The sequence below is a fragment of the Callorhinchus milii genome, unplaced genomic scaffold, assembly GCF_018977255.1.
Source record: "Callorhinchus milii isolate IMCB2004 unplaced genomic scaffold, IMCB_Cmil_1.0 Scaffold10, whole genome shotgun sequence".
NCBI classification, from domain to species: Eukaryota; Metazoa; Chordata; class Chondrichthyes; order Chimaeriformes; family Callorhinchidae; genus Callorhinchus; species Callorhinchus milii.
In genome coordinates, this window is record NW_024704751.1 from 8,696,587 (window position 1) to 8,716,973 (window position 20,387).

Consider the following 20,387-nt stretch of genomic DNA (forward strand, 5'->3'; position numbering starts at 1 on the left):
CTCTCTGTGCCAAAACCTAAAAGAAAAACTTACAACAACAACAACAACAACAAAATTACATTTTTAGGGACGTTTCACGCCTAAAAAAAAATGTGATTGATTTCAAGGAATTATATTCGCCGGCAAAGTGCACAGTCACTACACTTCGCAGTATATCCTGTGAAGGCGCTCTTGAGACGTCTCAACCACGCGATATCAAATCCAGGGATTGCTATTATTCTTAGAACTGAAAAAAAATGCAGAATTAAAAAAAAAAGCCCTTTACAGTTTATTTTCTGGGGGAAAAAGAGAGAAAAAAAAATATATATATATATATATGTGTACAATCTGAACCTGTGGCTGTCAGGGACTGAGGTTGGCCGCGGACCTCCGGGTGGCGCTGTGGGTGTGACCGCGGCGGACGGAGGAGTCGGGGGAGGGAGGTGCTCTCTTGCGCCAACCCCCCGCAGCTCGTTGGTAGCCTTTCGACCGTTATTTTCCGTGACGTCAGCCAATGAGCGGCGGCGGTTGGAAATTTGAATTTGAGGGCAGGAAAAAAAACGGCGGAGACTCGAGACCCGCGAATAAGAGAGAGAGAGAGAGACCGACACCGGCGGTAAGAGAGAGAGAGACACCGGGGATAACAGCGAGAGAGACACCGGGGATAAGAGAGAGAGAGAGACACCGACCCTGACACCGGGGGTAAAGAGAGACCGACCGACCACCGGGCCTGCGACCCTGCGACCCGCACTGCCCTGACACCGGGGCGGGGGGGAAGGTAAGAAGCACCCGGTCCGGTTACCGGGGGAGAAGGAGAGAGAGAGACCCCGGGCCCTGAGTGGGGGGGGTGTTGGGTGTTGGGTGTGTGGACGAGACGTTATAACCCCAGGTCGGGTCTGTCTGGTCAGGGCCCGGTGGCTGTGGAAGACCTTCAACGACGACAACACCGACGACAACAACTTGCACCAATATAGCGCCCTCCACAAGGGGAAGGCAGTTCCTCTCCCCCAGTTCGCCTGTGGCCAACCGTCTCCCCCCTCCACCCACCCTCCACCCCCTCAATAAACGTGGGCACTCACTCCGTGGCTGTCGGTCAGACACTGCTGTGGGCGAACTTGACAGCTGTTGTTTTTTCCCCCCCCCCCGTCTGACAATACACAGTCACTCCACTTGACTGTGCAGTAAATTATTATCATTATCATTATTATTATTCTTATTCTTATTGCCGCCGCGAAGTGCTTTGCGATCTCCGGATGACGTGTTAAGGTGTTGTAATATCAAATGCAAGGATTATTGTTATTGTTATTATTATTATTGATCGTCATCATCATCATCATCAGAGACCAGGCCCTGGGGATAAAGAGAGCCTGGGGTGAGGGGAGCGAGAGCTCCGGCTGTGTTCAGTCCCGGGGTGGGGGCGGGGGGGAGACCCAGCTGATTGCCCACCTGGTTTTATTATTATTATTATAATTAACGCGCGGCGTTTCCCGCCCCTCTCGTCAGGTGAAGGCGAAGATGATTCAAAGGCGATCTGTCAAGGCCTCTTCCTCGGAGAACGAGGGGCCACAACAATTTCACACTGTGAGTCCCGTCTTCATTTCTGTTCTGAACTGAAATCCATTTCGTTTGATCAGTGTCAGTCTGTCCGTCTGTCCGTCCGTCCGTCCCGGCCACTCTGCTCCTATTAGGTTTGGTAGAAAGTAAGTGATCCGTTTTGTCCACTTTGCTTTCTTCTCCCATGTTCCCTACAGGCGCTTTCTTTATGTTGCAGGACAGCACCCCAGGACCCTCCCCCACACAGCTAATCTTCTTTTGTAATAAGACAAAATAATAACCGATTGTGGTAGAGACATGATTTATACCTCATCTGAAAGGTCTTGCAATGGGGGAACGTCACGGGCATATTTCTTTCCTCGGGAATCTCCTATCGATGAGCTATATTAAAAAAAATGCTTTAATTAAGCCCCCTCAAAAAAGTTGTGCATGGTATTCTGCATCAAAGTAATGACAGAGGTCACACACCCTTCCAGAGGGATACATCTTCTATAATAATAAAGACAAAATTGATCTTGCTTGGGGGAGTGTCATGGGCATATTCTTTTTCGGGGATCTTCTATTGTGACCTAAACAAGCTCATCACACCTGTATGGACTCCAACCATGAGACTTCCCAAAAGGACATGTGTGCAAATATGGGAATAAGGGATACTCACAAGTTCTTAATCTTAAGTCATAAGGATGCCTAAGAAGCGAAGATCAAGCCTTTCAAGGAGAAATAAAAATGCCACACGAAAGAGAGAAGGCCGATTAAATGAAACTGGCTGCAAGTGTAGCTGCAAAGGGTACAGCTAGTGTTTTATATGTGAGCCGAGACAGTGAGTGTGGCAGGCTGTTCATTCTAAAATGGGAGCCATCCGAACTCTCCTTGCACAACAAGAATCGACAATGAGCGTTTTCCTTTCTTCTTAACCTACAGACACTTCATTATTCCTTTCCCTACTATCAGTCTCTGCTGAGAGAGGGCTTATCTCAGGTTGACGATTGAATTTGGTCAGTCGGGGTTTATTACCATCAAGGGCTATGGGGGCAATTGGAGTTGAGGTACAGATTAGCCATGATCTTATAGAATGGCGGAACGTGTTTGAGAGACTGAGCGGCCTGCTCCTGTTCGTATATTCTCCCCGTTTGAGAGTGTTGCCTAAGCCACGTGTTCATGCTCATTCCGTTATTTCTTGTGCAGCCAACCAAGATGTCCGATCCCCGGCAGCCGCTGCGGGACATGTTGCTCCAGAACAGTGTCCAGCGGGGGCTGAAGAAGTTGGATGTGGACCGGCTTTCCATGAATGTGAATGTCACAGGTCTAACGCCGATGCTCAACAAACTTCACTTACAGGTGAGGGAGGGGAAAGAAGGCCTCAGAAGTCCAGTGACCCCTCTAAACGAACCCCCACGTGCGATGTGTGTTATGTTCTTTCATTGGATCCCTTGCACTTGTGGTCAGTTCAACTATTCAATTATTTCTTTCATGTGAAGGAAATCACTTGAAGCGTGTCACAGAACAGGATTCATTAGAAATACAGCGAATGTTGTTATGGAAGCCAATGTTAATGACAGCAGCAGCATCCCAACAACAACCATGTGGCAATAAGTCATTGTGCTTAATGTAGGAGGTCATGAGAGGTCATGATCTGGGAACCGTCTTCACAATTGTTTTTCCTTCTCCCTTCCAGAGCGAGATTCCAAGCTCCCCAACCCTTGTTTATGAAGATGTCTTTGGAGAAGAGCTGCTCAAAAGTGCTGCTCGGGCAAGAGGGCTGACTCCACTTGTGGCTCGTGGAGTCCTTAAATCCCGGGCTCCTGTGAGACCCATAAGGCCAGAGACTCCATCACTAATCCGAGAATCTCTGAACAACTCCTCTGTGCCATCTGTGTGTGCACCATCTGCCGATACTGGCAACGCTGTTCAGCCAGAAGATTCAATGCTGGAGACTGAAGTGGAAGTTGAGACTGTCCCTGGACAGGATAAACTGGACAAGCGAGATAGACTCCCAGTGATGTTCAAGTCTCCAAGTCCCTGTGTGGCTGTGGCTATTCCTGCTAGCCCACAGCCTGACCGACGGATGGACACACCTCAGCAGCCTTGTCCTGAGGCTCTTGCTGATGTATGTTCAGGCTCCGTTCCTCAAATGGACACCAACCGAGATGAGGATCAACTTGTGAAAACCCAAACGGCAGCAGTTTCCTTCCCCCAGCCAGTGGTCGAAAGTCTTGAAAACCTAAACGGGGCGGTCACTGCCAACTCTGCCGTGAAGTCCCCAGAAGTGCACGTGAGTCCTATACCCAGGATGGATATGGAGAGGGAGACTTTCTCTACAAAGGCGGTCGAGAGGCCTGAAAGTTCCCCTGGAATCTCGGAGGCTTTAGGCTGTACATTGGTTACAAGCCCCAGTCCCAGTGTGGAAGTCCAGCGAGGCATTGGAGAGAATTGTGACATGAACATTAGCATTGAGACATTGCCAGTGCTGCGCAGTCCATCATTCTCCGTTGAGACAGAGGCTGGAGAGGTGGCTCTGAGCCCACAGCCCAGGGTGGACATTGAAAGCAGCACAAGCACCCCAATCCTGAGCCCTCGGGTTGTGGAAATACTGTGTGCATTTCAGACTGTGCCAGAGGCGATCCACAACCTCATTCCTGGACCTCAGATAGAGGAGGAGGGAAGACCTGATGTGGAGGTGGGCACGAGCCCTCTCCCTGGGCCGGGTATGGAGATGACTAACCTGGTAGATGATGTCAGTGAGGTGGTGACTAGCCCAGTAACTGATGCCAGTGAAGAGGTGACTAACGTGTTAGATGATGTGATTGAGGAGGTGATTAACCTGGTAACTGACGCTATTGAGGAGATGACTAGCCCAGAAGCTGATGCCAGTGAGGTGACCAACCAGCTAGATTATAGTGAGGAGGTGACGATCCCGGTAACTGGCATTAGTGTTGAAAATACAGACTGCTTCTCTGAGCCAGGTGAGGAGCTCACTGGCCTTCTGCCTGGGTCCAGTGATGAGGAGGTCACTAGGCAACTTCCTGAAGCCAATGCTAAGAAGGACGTGAGCTTTTTACCCGATACAGGTGTGGAGGTGGGCACGAGCCCTCTCACTGGGCCGGGTATGGAGATGACTAACCTGGTAGATGATGTCAGTGAGGAGGTGACTAGCCCAGTAACTGATGCCAGTGAAGAGGTGACTAACGTGTTAGATGATGTGATTGAGGAGGTGATTAACCTGGTAACTGACGCCATTGAGGAGATGACTAGCCCAGTAGCTGATGCCAGTGAGGAGGTGACCAACCAGCTAGATTATAGTGAGGAGGTGACGATCCCGGTAACTGGCATTAGTGTTGAAAATACAGACGGCTTCTCTGAGCCAGGTGAGGAGCTCACTGGCCTTCTGCCTGGGACCAGTGTTGAGGAGGTCACTAGGGAACTTCCTGAGGCCAATGCTAAGAAGGATGTGAGCTTTTTACCCGATACAGGTGTGGAGGTGGGCACGAGCCCTATGCAACCTATGCCAACTTGTGCCCTGATGTGCATGGTCCACACCAAGGGCTTCCATACGCCTACCCCAATGGACGCCATGGCTGGTTGGAGACTGTTGGGAACAGAAGTCATCCGTAATCGCGTCTGCATTCGGGAAGTGAGCACGGCCATCACCCCCATTGGAACACAGTGTGCAGAGAGCAGCATGACCCCGCTGAGCCTTGCCGACAAGAGCATCAACACCTCACTGCAGGAGGAGGTCAGGCAAAGCCAAGTGGTGGACAGTGCCACGCTCACAGACTCGCTCCTGTGGAAGTAAGCAAGAGGCTTCTGGTGTATGTTAGAGCTTGGAGGAGCTTTGCTGGGAGATTTGGGAGTTCAAGCGCGCTGGTTGGAACTCGGTAAACGTGTAGAACTAGTCCCAATCCTGCCCTCATCCAATATTAATAATAATAATAAATAATAATCCTTGCATTTGATAAAGAGTCTTATCACGTCTTCGCAATTGCGCTCAACGGTGTCCCCACAAATAGTCATGGACTGAGTGACCAAATTACTATTACACTTCATACACTTTACAATGAAATCCTGTGAAGTATGCTTTGAGACGTCCCAATGATATGATCAGCAAGTATTATTGTGCTGACACTTTACCCTGCTTGTATTTTCATAGTGTCTACAATTTTGAAATGTCACAATAATCACTATGTAGTGACTGTGTATAGGGGCAAATTGCTTCATATAATGTGGACTGTTGTGTTCCCTTCCTTTCTCGTCCACAGTATTTCCCGCAAAGATCTGGACTCGGTTCCTCGGGAGGTATTGGAGCGCCGCTTGGAGACTGCGCTGCTCATGAATGATGTGCTGTGCAGCCAGCTGAACGACCTGGCCAAGAGCAAGGGAGTGGGTCTTCATGTCGGGCCTGCTGATCTGAGGGAGATTTTCACCCAGACTGACAGCACACAGGCCCCAGAGGTACACAAAACCTATTGATTCAGAACGTGCTGGGGTTGAGCTTGTGCCATGGTGTGCGTGTCTCGCTCTCTTTCTCTCTCACACACTCACTCGCTCTCTAGCTACTTGGTAAAATGTTTTGGTTTTCGGCTGCTAAAATTATTGATCTGTTTTTTTAAAAAAATATAAAAGTTGACCGAGCTGCTGGGAAACCACTCAGTGTCACTAGAGGGCATTACGTTCCCTATAATCAGACTCTGCTCCTTCAGTCCTTGTACAAATGCAGTTAGCAATACCACAAGATGGTGCCAGTTCCCACCGACGAAGGGAGATAAATGGAAGCTGTCTTGATTTTGTGCCAAGCAGGTTGAACAGCAGTACCGTGATCTCTATCTCCGCACACTCGGGCGCATGCAGGACCTGGAGATGAGCCTGGAACAGTATCAGCAGCTTCAGAACTTCATCTGCCAGAATCGCGAGGAACAAGTGAGTCTGCACATAGCTGCGTAAACACAATCAAGATAATTACTGTATTGAGAAAAGTAACTGCAGCGCAGGTTGTGGGGCTGGGTCTGCTTTCTAGACTTTCAGCGTGGGGGAGTGAGTGAGGCTCGTGTTATCCAACTGAGAAATTAGTTGCTTTTCTTCCACAGAATCGGGCAGTGCAAGAGGTTGAGGAAACCTCTGGGTACATGGCCAGTGCTTATGAGGAAGTGAAGAAGGAACGAGTCAAATTGAGGCAGCAGGTGAGGTCACATGGTGAAGTTAAATGGGTCTTTGTTTTTGCTGTGGTTTTCCTGGCTTTCTGGTACGATAATCACTGCTTCGAAACGCTCAAAAACGGTTTCCCAGGGAATTACTGTCAATACAATCTTCGTAGGTGTAGGCAAACACAGCAGCCAGTGTACTGGTTGGTCTCAGAATCAGAAGCTGTGGGTTTGATCACCAAAACTGGTGTTGCTAATATTCCTTCCTTATCCAAATTCACCAAAAACATAAATTAGTTACTCTTCTCATTTATGTGTATGGGTGGGACATTGTTGGTGCAGAACAGTTGCTGTGTTGCAACCATAACTACATTTTTGGTAAGTGCTCCTGAGATGCTTTGTGGGGGTCGGGTGCTATATCCAACGCTCGTGTTAATTTACTGATGTTTTTTGCCTTTTTGTTGTAGACCCAGGAGATGAAGCAGTTGCTGAAGAGCAGCACGGAGGTCCTGTACACCATGAGGGAACGCACTCGCTGTGCCTTCCAAGAGCATGCTCAGATGAAGCGGAACATGGAGAATGCACTGACAGAGAAGGAAGCAGTGAGTGAAAATCAGGCTGTACATGAGAATCTTCCTGCTGCCTCTGCTCCTCTATCACCCCAAAAATACACAGTCACTACACTTTACACTGAAGTGCTTTGAGAGGTCTCGACGAATTGATGAGGCACTATGTCAAATGCAAGGATTATTATTATTGCTCATTCCCTCTATCTCTGATAGCTGAGCCCTCATGAGAACCCATGTCCTCTGGAACTCTTTCGAACCACTCTGCCTCACTAATTCTCTCCCTGCCTTCCTTCACAAGAGCTGATGTCTTTAACAGTGACTGTCAGAAACCAGAGTGCAGCTGCCAGCCTTAATGGAGGGAGAGTGAATAAAGAACACTGGTATAATTCCGGTTGTTTTGTGGGGAAGGCTGCCTCTGACGTACAGTACTTTTGTCTGTAGTGTGAATCGGCTTTCATACTTGAGGCCAATCTGTGAGAACTTGTTACTCTCATTTCCCAGGTGGATCAGTGTTGCAGACTGCTCTCTGGGAGTTCTGCCGACCGGATCGCTCGGCTAGAGTTGGACCTGGTCACCTGGAAAGAGCTGTGCGCGTCGCTACAGAAAGCTGGTGCTGAGCAGGTTGTGTGTGTGTGTGTGTGCTTCTAGAACCTACTGCTTCAAACCTTTAGTCACTCAAGCTCCCTAGTGATTGAGTAGCTGACAGATAGTGCCCCAGGCTATTGATCTAGCCGAGCCAAGGCTATACTGGAAGCTCACTATACAATGAGTTTCAGCAGCCCAAGGTTAGGAGGAAGTACTTGCTCTCCAAGCTTATATACAGAGAAACATAGGAACAGGAGTAGGCCATTCAGCCCCTTGAGCCTGTTCCGCCATTCTATAAAGATTATGGCTGATCTGGACCATAACTTGCCTGTACCGATTGGCACCTGTGAAACTTATCCCCAAGGCGGAAAAGCTTCTTTGGGAGAGGGGTAATTAAACATTGTGATTGGCACAAATAATGCATCCTCAGTCTGGGGCGCGGCTCTGTGAGCCTCTGGCGCTGAACTTCATCTTATATTTCATTAGTTTTAATTGGAATCTGCTCCTTCCCCTTCCCTCTCCTTTCCTGCACTCAGGGCGCTTGGTGCGAGGAGTTTGAGAGCACAATGGACTGTGTGGGGACAACACATCACCGGGTAGTGGAGAATCAGCAGAAGCTACGGCTGCAGGTTGGTGACAGATATTGTTCAGAAAGAATCTTAGTAACAATATTAATGATAATAATCCTTCCGTTTGAAGGAGAAGAGCTTCATCGCGTTGTTGAGACGTCTCAAAGTGCTTCACAGGATATACTGTACAGCATTTTGAGCTCTTTAGTCACACACCGACTGCGGTGAAGACAGGGGAAGCAAGTGCAATCTTTATCATTCCTCTGCCAATTGCCCCCCCCATCGTGCTCACCCTCAGCCACGGCTGACCCTGTGAGAGAGCTCAAACAGTCCAGTGCTAGTTACATCTGTGCTCATTAACTCTGTGCGTCTGTGAACATAGCTGAAAGAAGCAGGAGACCTGGCTCATCACAGCTTGGCTCAGCTCCAAGCACTGAATAGAAGAGCCCAGGCTGCCCTGGAGGAGCAAGCGGCGCTGAGGAGTCAAGCAGAAGAAACTGAGTACCAACGTGATACTGTGAGTGCCACTGTCCTATAGGTGCGTGTGTCTGTGTGCATGCACGTGCGTGTGGGGGATGTTAATCTCTTGGGGAGTCCTAAGCTCATGGCTAACCAAAATAACATTTACTATTGTTACGACTCAACTGTATGATTTGAGATATTTTGCCATAAATCTCCCTTTTTTAAAAAAAAATCTGACGTCATTTTCTGTGAGAAATATTGGCAGGTTTGGGTGTGAGCTGTGTGGGGACTGTGTGAGCTGTGTATGGGTGGGGGCTGTATGAGCTGTGTATGGGTGGGGGCTGTGGTTAGCAGGGCCTGAGCTGGCTGGGTATGGGCAGGCGCTGTGGGTACTCTTTTCTCGCTTATCAATGTCAGATAAAAATCCTACTTTGCCTCCCAGGTACAACAGAAGCTGGATCACACTGCGAAAGAGCTCGGGAATGCGCAGGAGCAACTTCTTTGGCTGAGCTCTGAGAAACTCCAGCTCCAATCTGGTACGTGTATCTCAACTCCAACGCCAGGTTGTGTTTAATCCCTTTACAGTGTGTTCCCTGGGAGAGGCAACCCAACATGTTGACATTTATTACTTTTTCAAGATTTCTCTTTTAAATTCTCGGTTTGTGTTTTCCTTCAGTTCTTTGCTCTCGAACAGAAACGTTGAGCCTAGAAGGAAGTCATTCCGCCCATAGTTTTGTCCTTGTTCTACCTCCTCCCACTGGAGCTCCCTGCTCTAATCCCGTTGACCTGCTTTTTCCTGGCCTATGGTTCTGTTCCAGGCAGACAGCAGGACACATTGTGCATAGAGTCAGATCCGTATTGTAATTGTGCTGTGCAGACACTTGGAATGTACTGAAACTATTACAGTAGTTAGGAGATACAGTGCATGATGTATATCTATAGTCAAGGACCAAGGATTTGTCGTGTATTTTAGCAATGTGTTGCCATCTGCCGTGTTTTGGCGCACGGTAGGCTAATCCCTTGTTGGCCTGTTTCAGAATTGCAGACCAGGAGTGACCAGCTGACTGAGCTGGGGGTAGAGAGGGACAAGCTGATGAATGGCAACGCCAAGTACTTTGTGGAAGTGGCAACAACCGAGGCCTCGCTCAAACTGCTTGAGGTCACTTTAGCCGAGATGACAGAAAAGTGAGTTTAATGCTTTATCCCAAAAAGTGAAGCACAATCCTGGTGCTACAACAGCAGCTTGTATTTATATAGCTCTCCTCGTGCTGGGTAACGTCCTTAACAGTGACGGAGCACGCCGCCGAGCTGAGGGGAGGGGTGAGGTGACCTTAGGCACGGTCGAAGAGGAAGGTCTTCAGATTCAATCCAAAGATGGGGAAGGTGGAGGGAGAGAGTTCCAGAGTTTTGGGGTGTAGTGGCTGAAAGCACGACCACCGATGGTGGAACAAGTGACATGCAGGAGGCCGGGGCCAATTAAGTGGAGGCAGTGGGTAGTGGGGCATAAAACATAATTTCTGTTTGAACAAGTGGGTTTCCTTTTATTTATTGATTTTAGCGTTAAATTCTACTTGTGACAAGGTGAGGGGTGTCAGTGCTGGGAAATAGGAACACTTTCTCATTGAGTGCCCCTTTGCACTAACTCACTCATGTACTTGAGCCAAAACTCAAAAGAACACCCTCACTGCGCCAGTGTTTATTTTTCAGCCCATGCCAGTCAGCGAATTGGCAATTTATGTTAAATTAGACTTTCTGATCATTGATAATCTCTCCAAGCGAGATGTAATGGTTTCCAGCTTGGTTCTGTTCTTTTATTGCCCACCACAGTCCCTGAGCCAGAACATAAATCTTTAAAAGGATGCATTCAGGAAGCATTCTGTCATTTTGACATAAAAAATGCAAGCACTGTTCTTCTGTGTTAGTATGAATGTTTTTCTTTAGGTTGCAGGCTTCTGAGGCACACAACAAAGAGCTTGAGGACACTATAAAGGAGAACACACAAAGGTAATACTGATCGGTTTGGGGGAAAGGAGGGAAAATAGTAATAATGATCCTTGCATTTGATATAGCATCTTATCACATCTTCGAGACGTCTCAAAGTGCTTCACCGATTCATTTGTATTCTTACCTGCTTTAAATCTTCACTTCCTGTGTACAAGGTTGTTGCAACAAGAGATGACCTTTCTTGTCAATGTAAAATGGACTAAAAGTAGTCTTCCTAGTGACTTGGATGTCCTAGGGTGCAGGAGACCATAAGCCTTGGGGTTCACGACGGTCTAACTGTTTGGGGAGTGGTCATTATAAATGGGGACATTGCCAGAGCGAAACTTCTGACAATGTGATAGTTACCATATTGAGTACATGCCTGTATGTGACTGTGCACATCTCTGTGCCTTGCCCCCACAGCTGGGAGCAAACTCTGAGCAGCCTGAAGCAGGAAAAGGAATCCGGGGAACGCCTTGTCTTGGAGTACCAAGAGCAGCTGGCGCTCTTCGGGGAGACGCTGAGAGAGAGCCAGAAGAAGCTGTACGAGCTCTCTGAGGTGCAGGCACAGTTCACCATCCTCTCCGAAAATACTGAGGTAAGTGCAGAGACAGAGCCCTGACTGCAACCTCCCAATCGCATCATAACCATTAACCATAACCAGAATGATTCATTTCCCCCCCACCGCCCAACAAAAGACAAGCTTCCATTTTGTAACCCTCAAAATCCCTTCACCTTGCACTTTCTCCCTCTTTGCGTCTTTAAAAACCTAAATCGCTTCTTTAAAAACCTACCCCTGACCGCGCTTCACATCTACTGTCCCCGAATCTCTCATCTTGCTTAAGCTTGTCTCTGAAGTGCTTCAAGGCACTTAGTGAAAGTGCACAGCTTCAGTGGAGAGGCCTTTCACTGAATAAGGAAAGCTGCTGCAAAAGTATTTTTCTGTAACTTTTTTTAAAAACTCTGCTGGAATATTTCACAAACCTATTGTATGATTTCTAATCCTCCTTCCTCTGATATCTTGGTTGCTGGGATAGCAGTCATGAGGGCAGGGAGAGGGAGTTGCTAGGAAGGCGTGGGGGAGGAGAATACTGGACAATCTGGGTATGAATGTTGTCTCTTGGATGCAAATGTGGAGAGAGGGAAAACAACTTCCAAGTGTTGGAAGGAATATGTTGAAACATTTTTAAGTAGGAAAAACTGAACCCAAACGCTGCACTTTGTGCAATCTCTTATTAAAATTATTCTCTCCTTTTTTTTTCTCCCCCCCCCACCCCCTTCAAGATTCTCGTTTATGTCATTCAGATAACATTTTTAAACAAAATAGACACAGAAGACTTCAAAGTCTCAAGGCTCATCAGTTTATAACTGAATTCTCAGCTTTGTTTCTCCACTCCTCTCTCTCTGTGTCTCTCTCTCTCCTCCTCACTGTCCTGAAGGATGGAGTCAGTCGTGTCATTTTTAGACTGACCTACTTTACCTGAACTCCGGAGAGAGCCTTGTCAGGGAAATTGGGTCGTTTTCCAATTATCAACCGAAGATCAGAGGACATAGAAGTTTGTGTCCTTTCTCATTAAATTGGCTTCCCTTCCATCCCCACCGTAACACCAAGCTCCCAAGTGCTCAGTCTGATCTATGCAAACTCTTGCCTTCAGATAGTCCTTCCATTTGACCACAATTACCTGTGAAGCGGTTTGACGTTTTGATGCTACAGGAGCTATATCAATGAATATTTTGAAGTTGAGCCATTTTCTGTGTTTGCTCCTAGTTTATGGAGCAGGAGGTGAAGCTATCGCACGAGCAGCTGAAGGAAACAGAAGCGAATCTGAGGTCTCAGGTGGATTTGCTGCACAGCCGGGAACTGGAGTGTAAGGAACTGCGGTGAGTACAGTCCTAGTCACTCTGGGATCACACCGCTTGCTAGCTTGGCTCTACCTTTAAGACTCCTCATCTTGCACCCGGCAGAATAAGGGTAAGAGAGGTGTGGAGGTTCTCTGTGACAAAGGCTTTGGCAGTAGCCTTGTTTGCTTCATTCAGCATGTTTGGTTAGTTAGTTATTTGAACTGCTCACCCCACCCCATGTTCGGTATCCCGATGCACCATTAAATGTTCTCCCCCTTAACCAGGACTGAACAGAACAGCCTGCGATTGAAGTTGGAGACGGTCAAGCAAAACGCAAGGCTGATGTGCCAGGCCCTGATGCAGGTTTCGGCTCTGAAAGACCGGGTGCAAGCTTTCACCCAAGCCACCGAGGCTGCTTTGCAGAGTCAACAGGTAATGCATGCTTCAGGCATTTGTCATGGGTGCTCAGAAAGTAACATGTAGCTTACAGAATGCCCTCCCTGGCAAGTAAAAGCAGAGTCCATTGTTGGTTTTAACAGGGAAGTGGATGAGTAAATGGAAGGTAAAGACCTGAGCCAGGCTGACACCTAACAGGATGTGGTGCGTGTGTGACTGTCTATTCTTTCTATTGAAGAGTCAATCAGGAGCAGCACATGACCAATCGAACCTGGTGAACTTGTCACTTGTTTGTGAAGTTCTTCAGGCAGCAGCAAAGAGACCAGACCCTGAGGAGAATGAACCCAATAAAGGTAACTCCTTCCATGCTGTTTCACTGCTGGATCTCTGTTCTTTCTGATAACTTGTGTTTGTGGCCGAGGGGTGGTGGAGGTGATGGTGAGACTGAACTGTTTTGGGGCTATAGTGTTCTCTGGTGTGAGGTTCCTAATGTATTCATTGTGTTTATTATTATTGTTGTTGTGTTTGCCTTCCAGACCATGAAAGAGATGCCTCTTGTAGCTTTAAAAGCCATAAGAGTGTGTTTGCTCCCATTGAGCCAGCCACGCCACTGAAACTGGGTAAGGAGCACCGTGTGGCGAAAGCTAGTGACAGTCACTGCTGCCGATCTTGTGTGTGGTAACCTGTTAGCCATGTGTTCTCTTCCATGTTCTCTCTCTTTCTCCCTGCGTGCTCTCTAGACAATGTGGACACTTGGCTGCGGAGAGTGGAAGACCTGGGGGAGGCTGTGTCAGATCTCCTCGATGTAGCCTCGCGTAGAGAGAGAGGGTACCACCAACAGGCACAAAAACTGCTACAGGAAATGTAAGTGCTTCCCCCAACCACCACCCCAGAGCTGGAGCAAGCCTGGCTCCTTTCGATCACTGTGCTCCCGTCAGCGTGGTGTGCATGTCAGACCTCACCATCCATCCATTTGGCTTTTCCTTAGCGCTGATATGAAGGCCCAGAGAAAGGCCATGCTCTTGAATTGCGATACTCTGACGGACAAGCTCACAGACCTGAAGATCCAAAACAAGAGGCTGAGCCAAGACCTGGAGAGACAGGATAAGGTAAGAACATCTACATTCCCCATATAGAGCCGAATGACAACTCTGAAGGATACTTGGTGGTGGGGGGGGGGAGAGAGAAGCAACATTCCACATCCCAACAACTATATCTTTATCCTCTTGTCACTGACCACCCCCCCACCACCAGTGGAAATAGCTTCTATTTATATAGGGAGTTTATCTATTTGTCACGTAGAAACCTAGCTGCCAATTTTTGACAGCGAGCCCATACCCAGTGAGAAAACAAACAACCGAGGAAGAAAAAATGAGCAAGATTGGTTGCTTCTTGGCTGGTGCAGTGCAGTAGTACACGTGGGCCTCTATCTGGCACAGAGGAACGGAATATTGTCAGGAAAGATCAGTTCAAATGGGAGTTGACGGAACAGTTCAGGCTACTGGGTCCATGCTGCTCACGCTGCTTATGCTGCAGGTTTTCTACAAAGCTCTCACATTTCGAGATGAATTCAGAAATGTGGATAGTTTATAGCACAGGAGATGGGCTCTCAGCCTGGTGTTGTCTCTCTCGCTGGAGCTATTTACTCTGCTCTTCTGTTCGCTTTTAATGCACTGTCCAGGCTAACAGGAGGGAGATCTGGTCTGGCGAACCAGAATTTCTGGCTAAGTGTAATTGCAATGCTGGTTACCGGCATTGCGACTGTTTGAATCCCGCAAACAGAAGATCGTGAATTAAGCAATTTTTCTGCTCACGGGATTCAAGCCATCTGATGTCGTAACTGGTCACTGAAGGCCATCAAGGACGGTGAGACAGCTCAGTGCATTGTGCTGGATAGATGTTTGTTAGGTCAGAATATCAAGGGATATGGGGCAAGGCCAGATAATTGGAATTGAGGTACAGATCAGCCATGATCTTATAGAATGCCGGAACAGGCTTGAGGGGTTGAATGGCCTCCCCCTGTTTGTATGTGCAGTGGAGCGCACTGGCAGAGCTGGGAGTCGGGCCCGCAGAAATTTTCTAAAGATTTTGAGTTTCTGGCTTGTTCCGGCTAGGTTTAAACTCTGGATTCCTGGTGTGCCTCTGAATAATTAATTCCCTTGAATGCTGTTCTGGACTCTATTTCAGTTGTTTAAGTTAGACATTTTGTGCGTGCGTAACAAATTCTAACCGCTCCCTCTGACAGACTAACCAAAATCTGGAGAAAACTATAGCATCTCAGGACGACAACATCCTTTATCTCCATAAGCAAATGGAAACCAACTTCAAGGAGCACGGGGTGGTTCTGGTAAGACTAAGATTCATCTGTCTCCACACCTGTGGCAGGGATCAAGCCAGACACTACCCTTCCACCTAGATCCAGTCCAGGCTGCTGAGAGGTCCATCTCCTGTCTCTAACAGCGTGGTTCAAGGAGTTTAAACAATCTCCTTCTTGTTCCCAGTGTACATCTTCCTAATAACAATTGAAATGGCAGCCTCACCAATGGCCTAGAGCAGGGTTATTCAAACTTTGTAATCGTGAGTCTCCCTAAGCTAAGAAGGAAAAAAACTACAGCGCTTCCCCATAGTTTACTAAAGCAAAATAATGAACTGAAAATTACTGAGAAAGTATATGAGTAATAATGGGCTTTGAATGAGGTACAGGAGGGTCGTGCCCATGATATCATTAGTGCTTTCTCATCTCTCTTACTATTTCTCCCTCTGCCCTCTACACACGTGCGCGAACACATACATACATACATACATACATACATACACACACACACTCTCTTTTGAAGGAAACTGGGGCAAATACTTTCAGGAGAAAATTAGTGAGAAGAGCAAGTTATGAAAAGCAATCATTGAAAAATTGGCAGCTTCACTCAGCACAGCTGCTGTGGTGCGTTGGGGGATACGGTTGGCCCAGGGTTAATTAGAGACCGTATAGGTGATGTGTTGCTTTGCAACTGATTTGCTCCATCCGTCAGCTGGGTGTGTGTGGTGCTACCACTGGGGTCGGGAAGGATAACCCTCATTCCCCCTGAGCCATCATACAGTTTTATTTAAACAGCAAGTGCTAATGATCTCAACCCTGGGTGTCGGCTAGGGGCAGGTCGAGCCTGGTGATATGGGAGCCTGGGTACTTCATCCCACCTATAAATGTTGCCTATATTAGTTGTGTCCCTGGGCTAGTCCAACCACATCAATTATGCAGGAATATTAAAGAAACCTTTGGGAATCGTTGACCTTCCTTTCTACCCCCCACCCCTTTTCCATTTGCTCTCAGCAATTTTATATAGTGCCCTTCACATCAGAAAGATGTCCTAGGGTGCTGGATAGTCGGGTTTTTGGCCCTGGGCTAGGAGTTGGGGAGCTGGGAGTTACCACCCTGACATAGACTAACCCTTGTTAATCAGGCTCGTACATGGAGCATAACCGCTTAGGTGAGGGCCCATCGTAGGCTCCTTTTGGTGCTGGAGATTACCTGGCACCAAAGGGAGCCTTCCCCAATGTGAGTCAATGTCGTCGGGAGACNAAAACAATACAAATTACAGGGGTAAGTGAGCTGGTGTCCGGTTTACGCCGCAGGCCTTGCAGGACGAGGTGATGGAGCTGAAGCGCTCGCTCCAACGTGCTCAGGTCGAGACGGACACATTCCGTGAGGAGATGATCAAACTCCGAGAGTCCGGGTCAGCTGCAGACATCGACTGGCTGCAAGAGAAAGTGGAGCTTCGGCATCAGGTGGGACGTTGGCTGTCTCGTCCTGCCTACCTTCCAGTGCCTCAGTGCTTAATAATAATAATAATCCTTGCATTTGATATAGCGCCTTATCACGTCTTCAATACGTCTAAAAGCGCTTCACAGAATATACTGTAAAGTGGATTGACTATATATTTTTGTGGGCGAAATGCGGCAGCCAATTGTGCACAGGAGTGTTCCACAAACAGCTGTGGATTGAGTGACCAAATTATTATTTGTTTATTTTTTGAAGGGTTTATTACCCCCGGAAAAGTGAGTTGGCCAGAGGCGTGTGTGTGTGGAGTAAGGACACTTGTCCAACCTTTCGCCCTATCTGGGAATCGAACCCAGACCCTCTCGCCTACGAGGCTAATGCTCTAACGACTACAGGACAAGTGCTCACAGTAATGAGTTACTTTGAACTTTCGTGACTATGCTGTAAATCGATGCGGCAGCTAATCTGCTTCAGCAATGTGTCTTAAACAGTAGGTTTCAATAGGAAAAGTAAAGAATCAGAGCTACATCAGAACTTCCAGCCTCCCAACCCCCAGGTGGAAGTGAATCGGGACACCTCCTGGCGGTCACTGTCTGACATTTATCTCTTCTGTCAGGTGAGAAAGCTGAGAGACCGAGTCCTGCAATACGAGAACACTGTCCAGCAGATGAGCAGACACGTGAGTAATAATAATCCTTGCATTTGATATAACTCTTTATCATGTCTTCAGTGCGTCTCAGAATATACTGTGAAGTGACTGTATATTTTGTGGAAGAAAAGAGTTGTCTCTTCCAGGCTGAGTGCTCAGATAAGAACAAACAGTGAAAGTGACCGTTAGGGCCATTGTATCTTCATTACGCGTGTAATTCCAGACCAGCTCAGAGGCCTGAATTCCACCTAGTTTTAGCCTGTAAGACCATTGTGATTTAAGTTACAATTACACAGAACAGTGGAAAATTCTTATTTTTATCTCCTGAATGCCAGAATTACCTACTTTTTACAGAACTGCAGCAAACCAGCTTCAAAATTAAGCTTCATACAAAAAAATCCACAATTCTAATACTGTAATCCTCCCTTCAATTTGATTTAACGCTATATCGTCAATGTCTCAAAAGCAATTCACTGAAAAGTGTAGTTCAATTTGCACTCACAAACAGCCATGAAGTGAATGACCAATTTTATCTGTAGGATTATCATCCAGCATACTGGGAGAACTTCTTCTGCGCCATTTTAAGCTCAAATTATCTTCCAGAATAGGTGGAATTTTAGGAGACTCGTGCTGATAGTGATGCTTCTCTGTATCTCTGCTTTCAGAGGAACACCCTAGAGGAGAATAGTCGGAAGGGGGAGAGAGAATTGGCTATCCTGGACAACCTCATTGAGAACATCAGAACGGTGAGTCATTGGTTTGAGAGAAGAGAATGGACGGGGCTTTGCATTATAGGGTTTGATTTGGGGGGATTTGCTTCAATTCCTTGTATTGGAGTGTTAACAATAAAACACTTGCATTTTGATAGTTCCGTTCACACACAGAGTAGAGTCTCGGAGCACTGCACAACGGCAGGGTGGTCTCTATGAAGCTGTGGGGCTTAACCCCACAATTCTTTGATGCTGAGATGAAAGTGCTACTAACTGAGCCAGGCTGACACCTAAACGCACAGGATAGGTGGGGGTCCATTAGCGCCGATGAATCCTATCCCTGGGTCTTGTCTGGGTGAAGCTACCGTGGGACAGCAAGGTGCCCAATAAGGCTGGCAAATCTTAGCCTATAGCACAGAAGGCGAGTAAAAGTCTGGTGCCTGAGCTCCGCAACCCAATGACAAATTCTGGCATTAAGATGTGCATCGCCGTGGGGAGCGAGTGGGATATGAGAATTTACAGAATTGAATGAGGCCTGAATACCTACTTTCAAAAATAGCATTCAATTAAAACACTTTTATTGCCTGATATTGGACAGAGGCTATGCGGTTTCCCATCTCGGCCAGCCAAAGCACAGCACTCGCTTCCCTGTTTTAAAATAAAAGCGCAGATGGTGAGAGTTCAGTTCCTTGGTGGCCTTCGTATTAAATAGGGGGAGGATAGGGCCCTCTGCGGGTGCTTTACAATGGAGGAGTTCTGATTGCAAATTGACCCGGGTCAGGAACTTTATACCATAAGATTCCGGACTGTGTTACTGGGCAGTAATCCAGTCAAGAGGTTATCTCCACAGTTATTGGGAAAACTTGATGGGATCGGGTTCAGAACCGGATGAAGTCTGGCTGGTCAGTTTCTTTCCGTCACAGAAACACAGGAACAGGAGGAGGCCATTCAGCCCCTCGAGTCTGTTCCACCATTCTATTTGATCATGGCTGATCTGTACCTCAACTCCAATTACTCGCCCTTGTCCCATATCCCTTGATACCCTGACCCAACAAATATCTAACCACCGTCCCCCTTTTTAGATTTAATGTCCCTTTTAAAGCAATTGGCTACATCTGAGACCTCCCCCCTCCTTTGCTCAGTCTCCAGCTGCCCCTGATCGCTCCTCCACCTGCTGAGTTTAATTGGCACAGAAATCTGAGCGAGATATACCTTGGTCTAATTTGAGGTATTTCTTTAATAGGAAAATCCAAGTTGTACAAATTACTCCACCAACCAGAAGTGCATCATGCTGGCTCACGGGAACTCTGCTCCCGCCAGAGCAGAGTTCCCACAGGCTGATGGAAGTTCTAATGCTCTAACCTTATTATGGAATTCCATTAAGCATTGCAGGGTTATAGTGTGGACAGGAACCCAAATGTCTTTGAAACCTGTAACTCTCTTGTGTTTCAGACTCTCCTGTCGATTCCTCACACCGTGGCTGGCTCTCAGGAGCTGAAGAGCCTCCTGCACTTGCTGGGAGAAGACTAGAGTGAACGATGTGTGAATGGGTATAACTTTGGGGGCTGCTTTGTTAACTACTCTGGGTCCATTGGTTACTATTGAATGGTCTATGTTCAAGAGCAAGGCTGCTCACTGGATTAGGTGTTGGGTCAGGGGCCTGCCCGCTACGTTTCTTGTGGAGGTGGGTGGGGGGGGGATTATTTTGTTTTGAATATAAATTAAAAACTATTTTTAACATGCATTGTGTTTTTTTTTTAAAAAAACAATTGCTATTTGGGTAAACGGTTTGACCGGCTTTTAAATCGCCTCATGTATTCATTCATTCACGCTGCATCTATTAAAATGAAAGCCTGCCTCCCCAATGGCTTATTCGGTAAATCCACCAGCAACATTCAGAACTAAAACGTTCCCTGTTTATTCCCCACTCATGCCGATTTCTTTTTAGCCAAGACACTAACTCAGCAGACTAGGGAATTGTTGGTATTGTTTTCTGTGGCTGCTCTGCCAACAGTTTAGTGATTTGCTGTGATTCTATAAAACGTCCATAATTATTGGAGAAGCTTTTAACAACTGCCGCTATTTAGTGCCTTTCACCCGAGAAGACCTCTCGCAATGCTTAATAATAATAATAATTATCCTTGCATTTGATGGAGCACCTCATCACGTCTTCGAGATGTCT

At 47.3% G+C, this 20,387-nt stretch overlaps 1 protein-coding gene across 2 annotated transcripts; it reads left to right on the top strand.

Annotated features, from left to right (window-relative positions):
• Positions 1 to 500: 500 nt before the first annotated feature.
• spag5 (sperm associated antigen 5) lies at positions 501 to 19,895 on the top strand. Of its 2 annotated transcripts, none has more exons than XM_042338778.1 (26): positions 501 to 757; positions 1,483 to 1,560; positions 2,719 to 2,871; positions 3,209 to 5,322; positions 5,790 to 5,982; positions 6,328 to 6,447; positions 6,615 to 6,707; positions 7,136 to 7,270; positions 7,739 to 7,858; positions 8,359 to 8,451; positions 8,774 to 8,908; positions 9,296 to 9,389; positions 9,891 to 10,038; positions 10,795 to 10,857; positions 11,260 to 11,434; positions 12,605 to 12,717; positions 12,963 to 13,110; positions 13,313 to 13,427; positions 13,611 to 13,694; positions 13,815 to 13,938; positions 14,063 to 14,183; positions 15,320 to 15,421; positions 16,702 to 16,854; positions 17,463 to 17,525; positions 18,161 to 18,241; positions 19,658 to 19,895. In XM_042338778.1, exons 2-26 carry the CDS (start codon positions 1,495 to 1,497, stop codon positions 19,733 to 19,735), a joined length of 4,884 nt encoding a protein of 1,627 aa, XP_042194712.1. In that variant the 5' UTR covers positions 501 to 757; positions 1,483 to 1,494; the 3' UTR covers positions 19,736 to 19,895. The 2 variants fall into 2 exon arrangements, with proteins under 2 accessions (XP_042194712.1, XP_042194713.1); XM_042338779.1 differs by having other exon boundaries at positions 501 to 595.
• Positions 19,896 to 20,387: the final 492 nt, after the last annotated feature.

Coding starts and splice junctions, on each gene's coding strand:
- spag5 (XM_042338778.1), top strand. CDS start 1,495: ATGATTCAAAGGCGATCTGTCAAGGCCTCTTCCTCGGAGAACGAGGGG. Junction 1,561..2,718: donor GGCCACAACAATTTCACACT/GTGAGTCCCGTC, acceptor TTTCTTGTGCAG/CCAACCAAGATGTCCGATCC. Junction 13,428..13,610: donor GGAGAATGAACCCAATAAAG/GTAACTCCTTCC, acceptor TTTGCCTTCCAG/ACCATGAAAGAGATGCCTCT.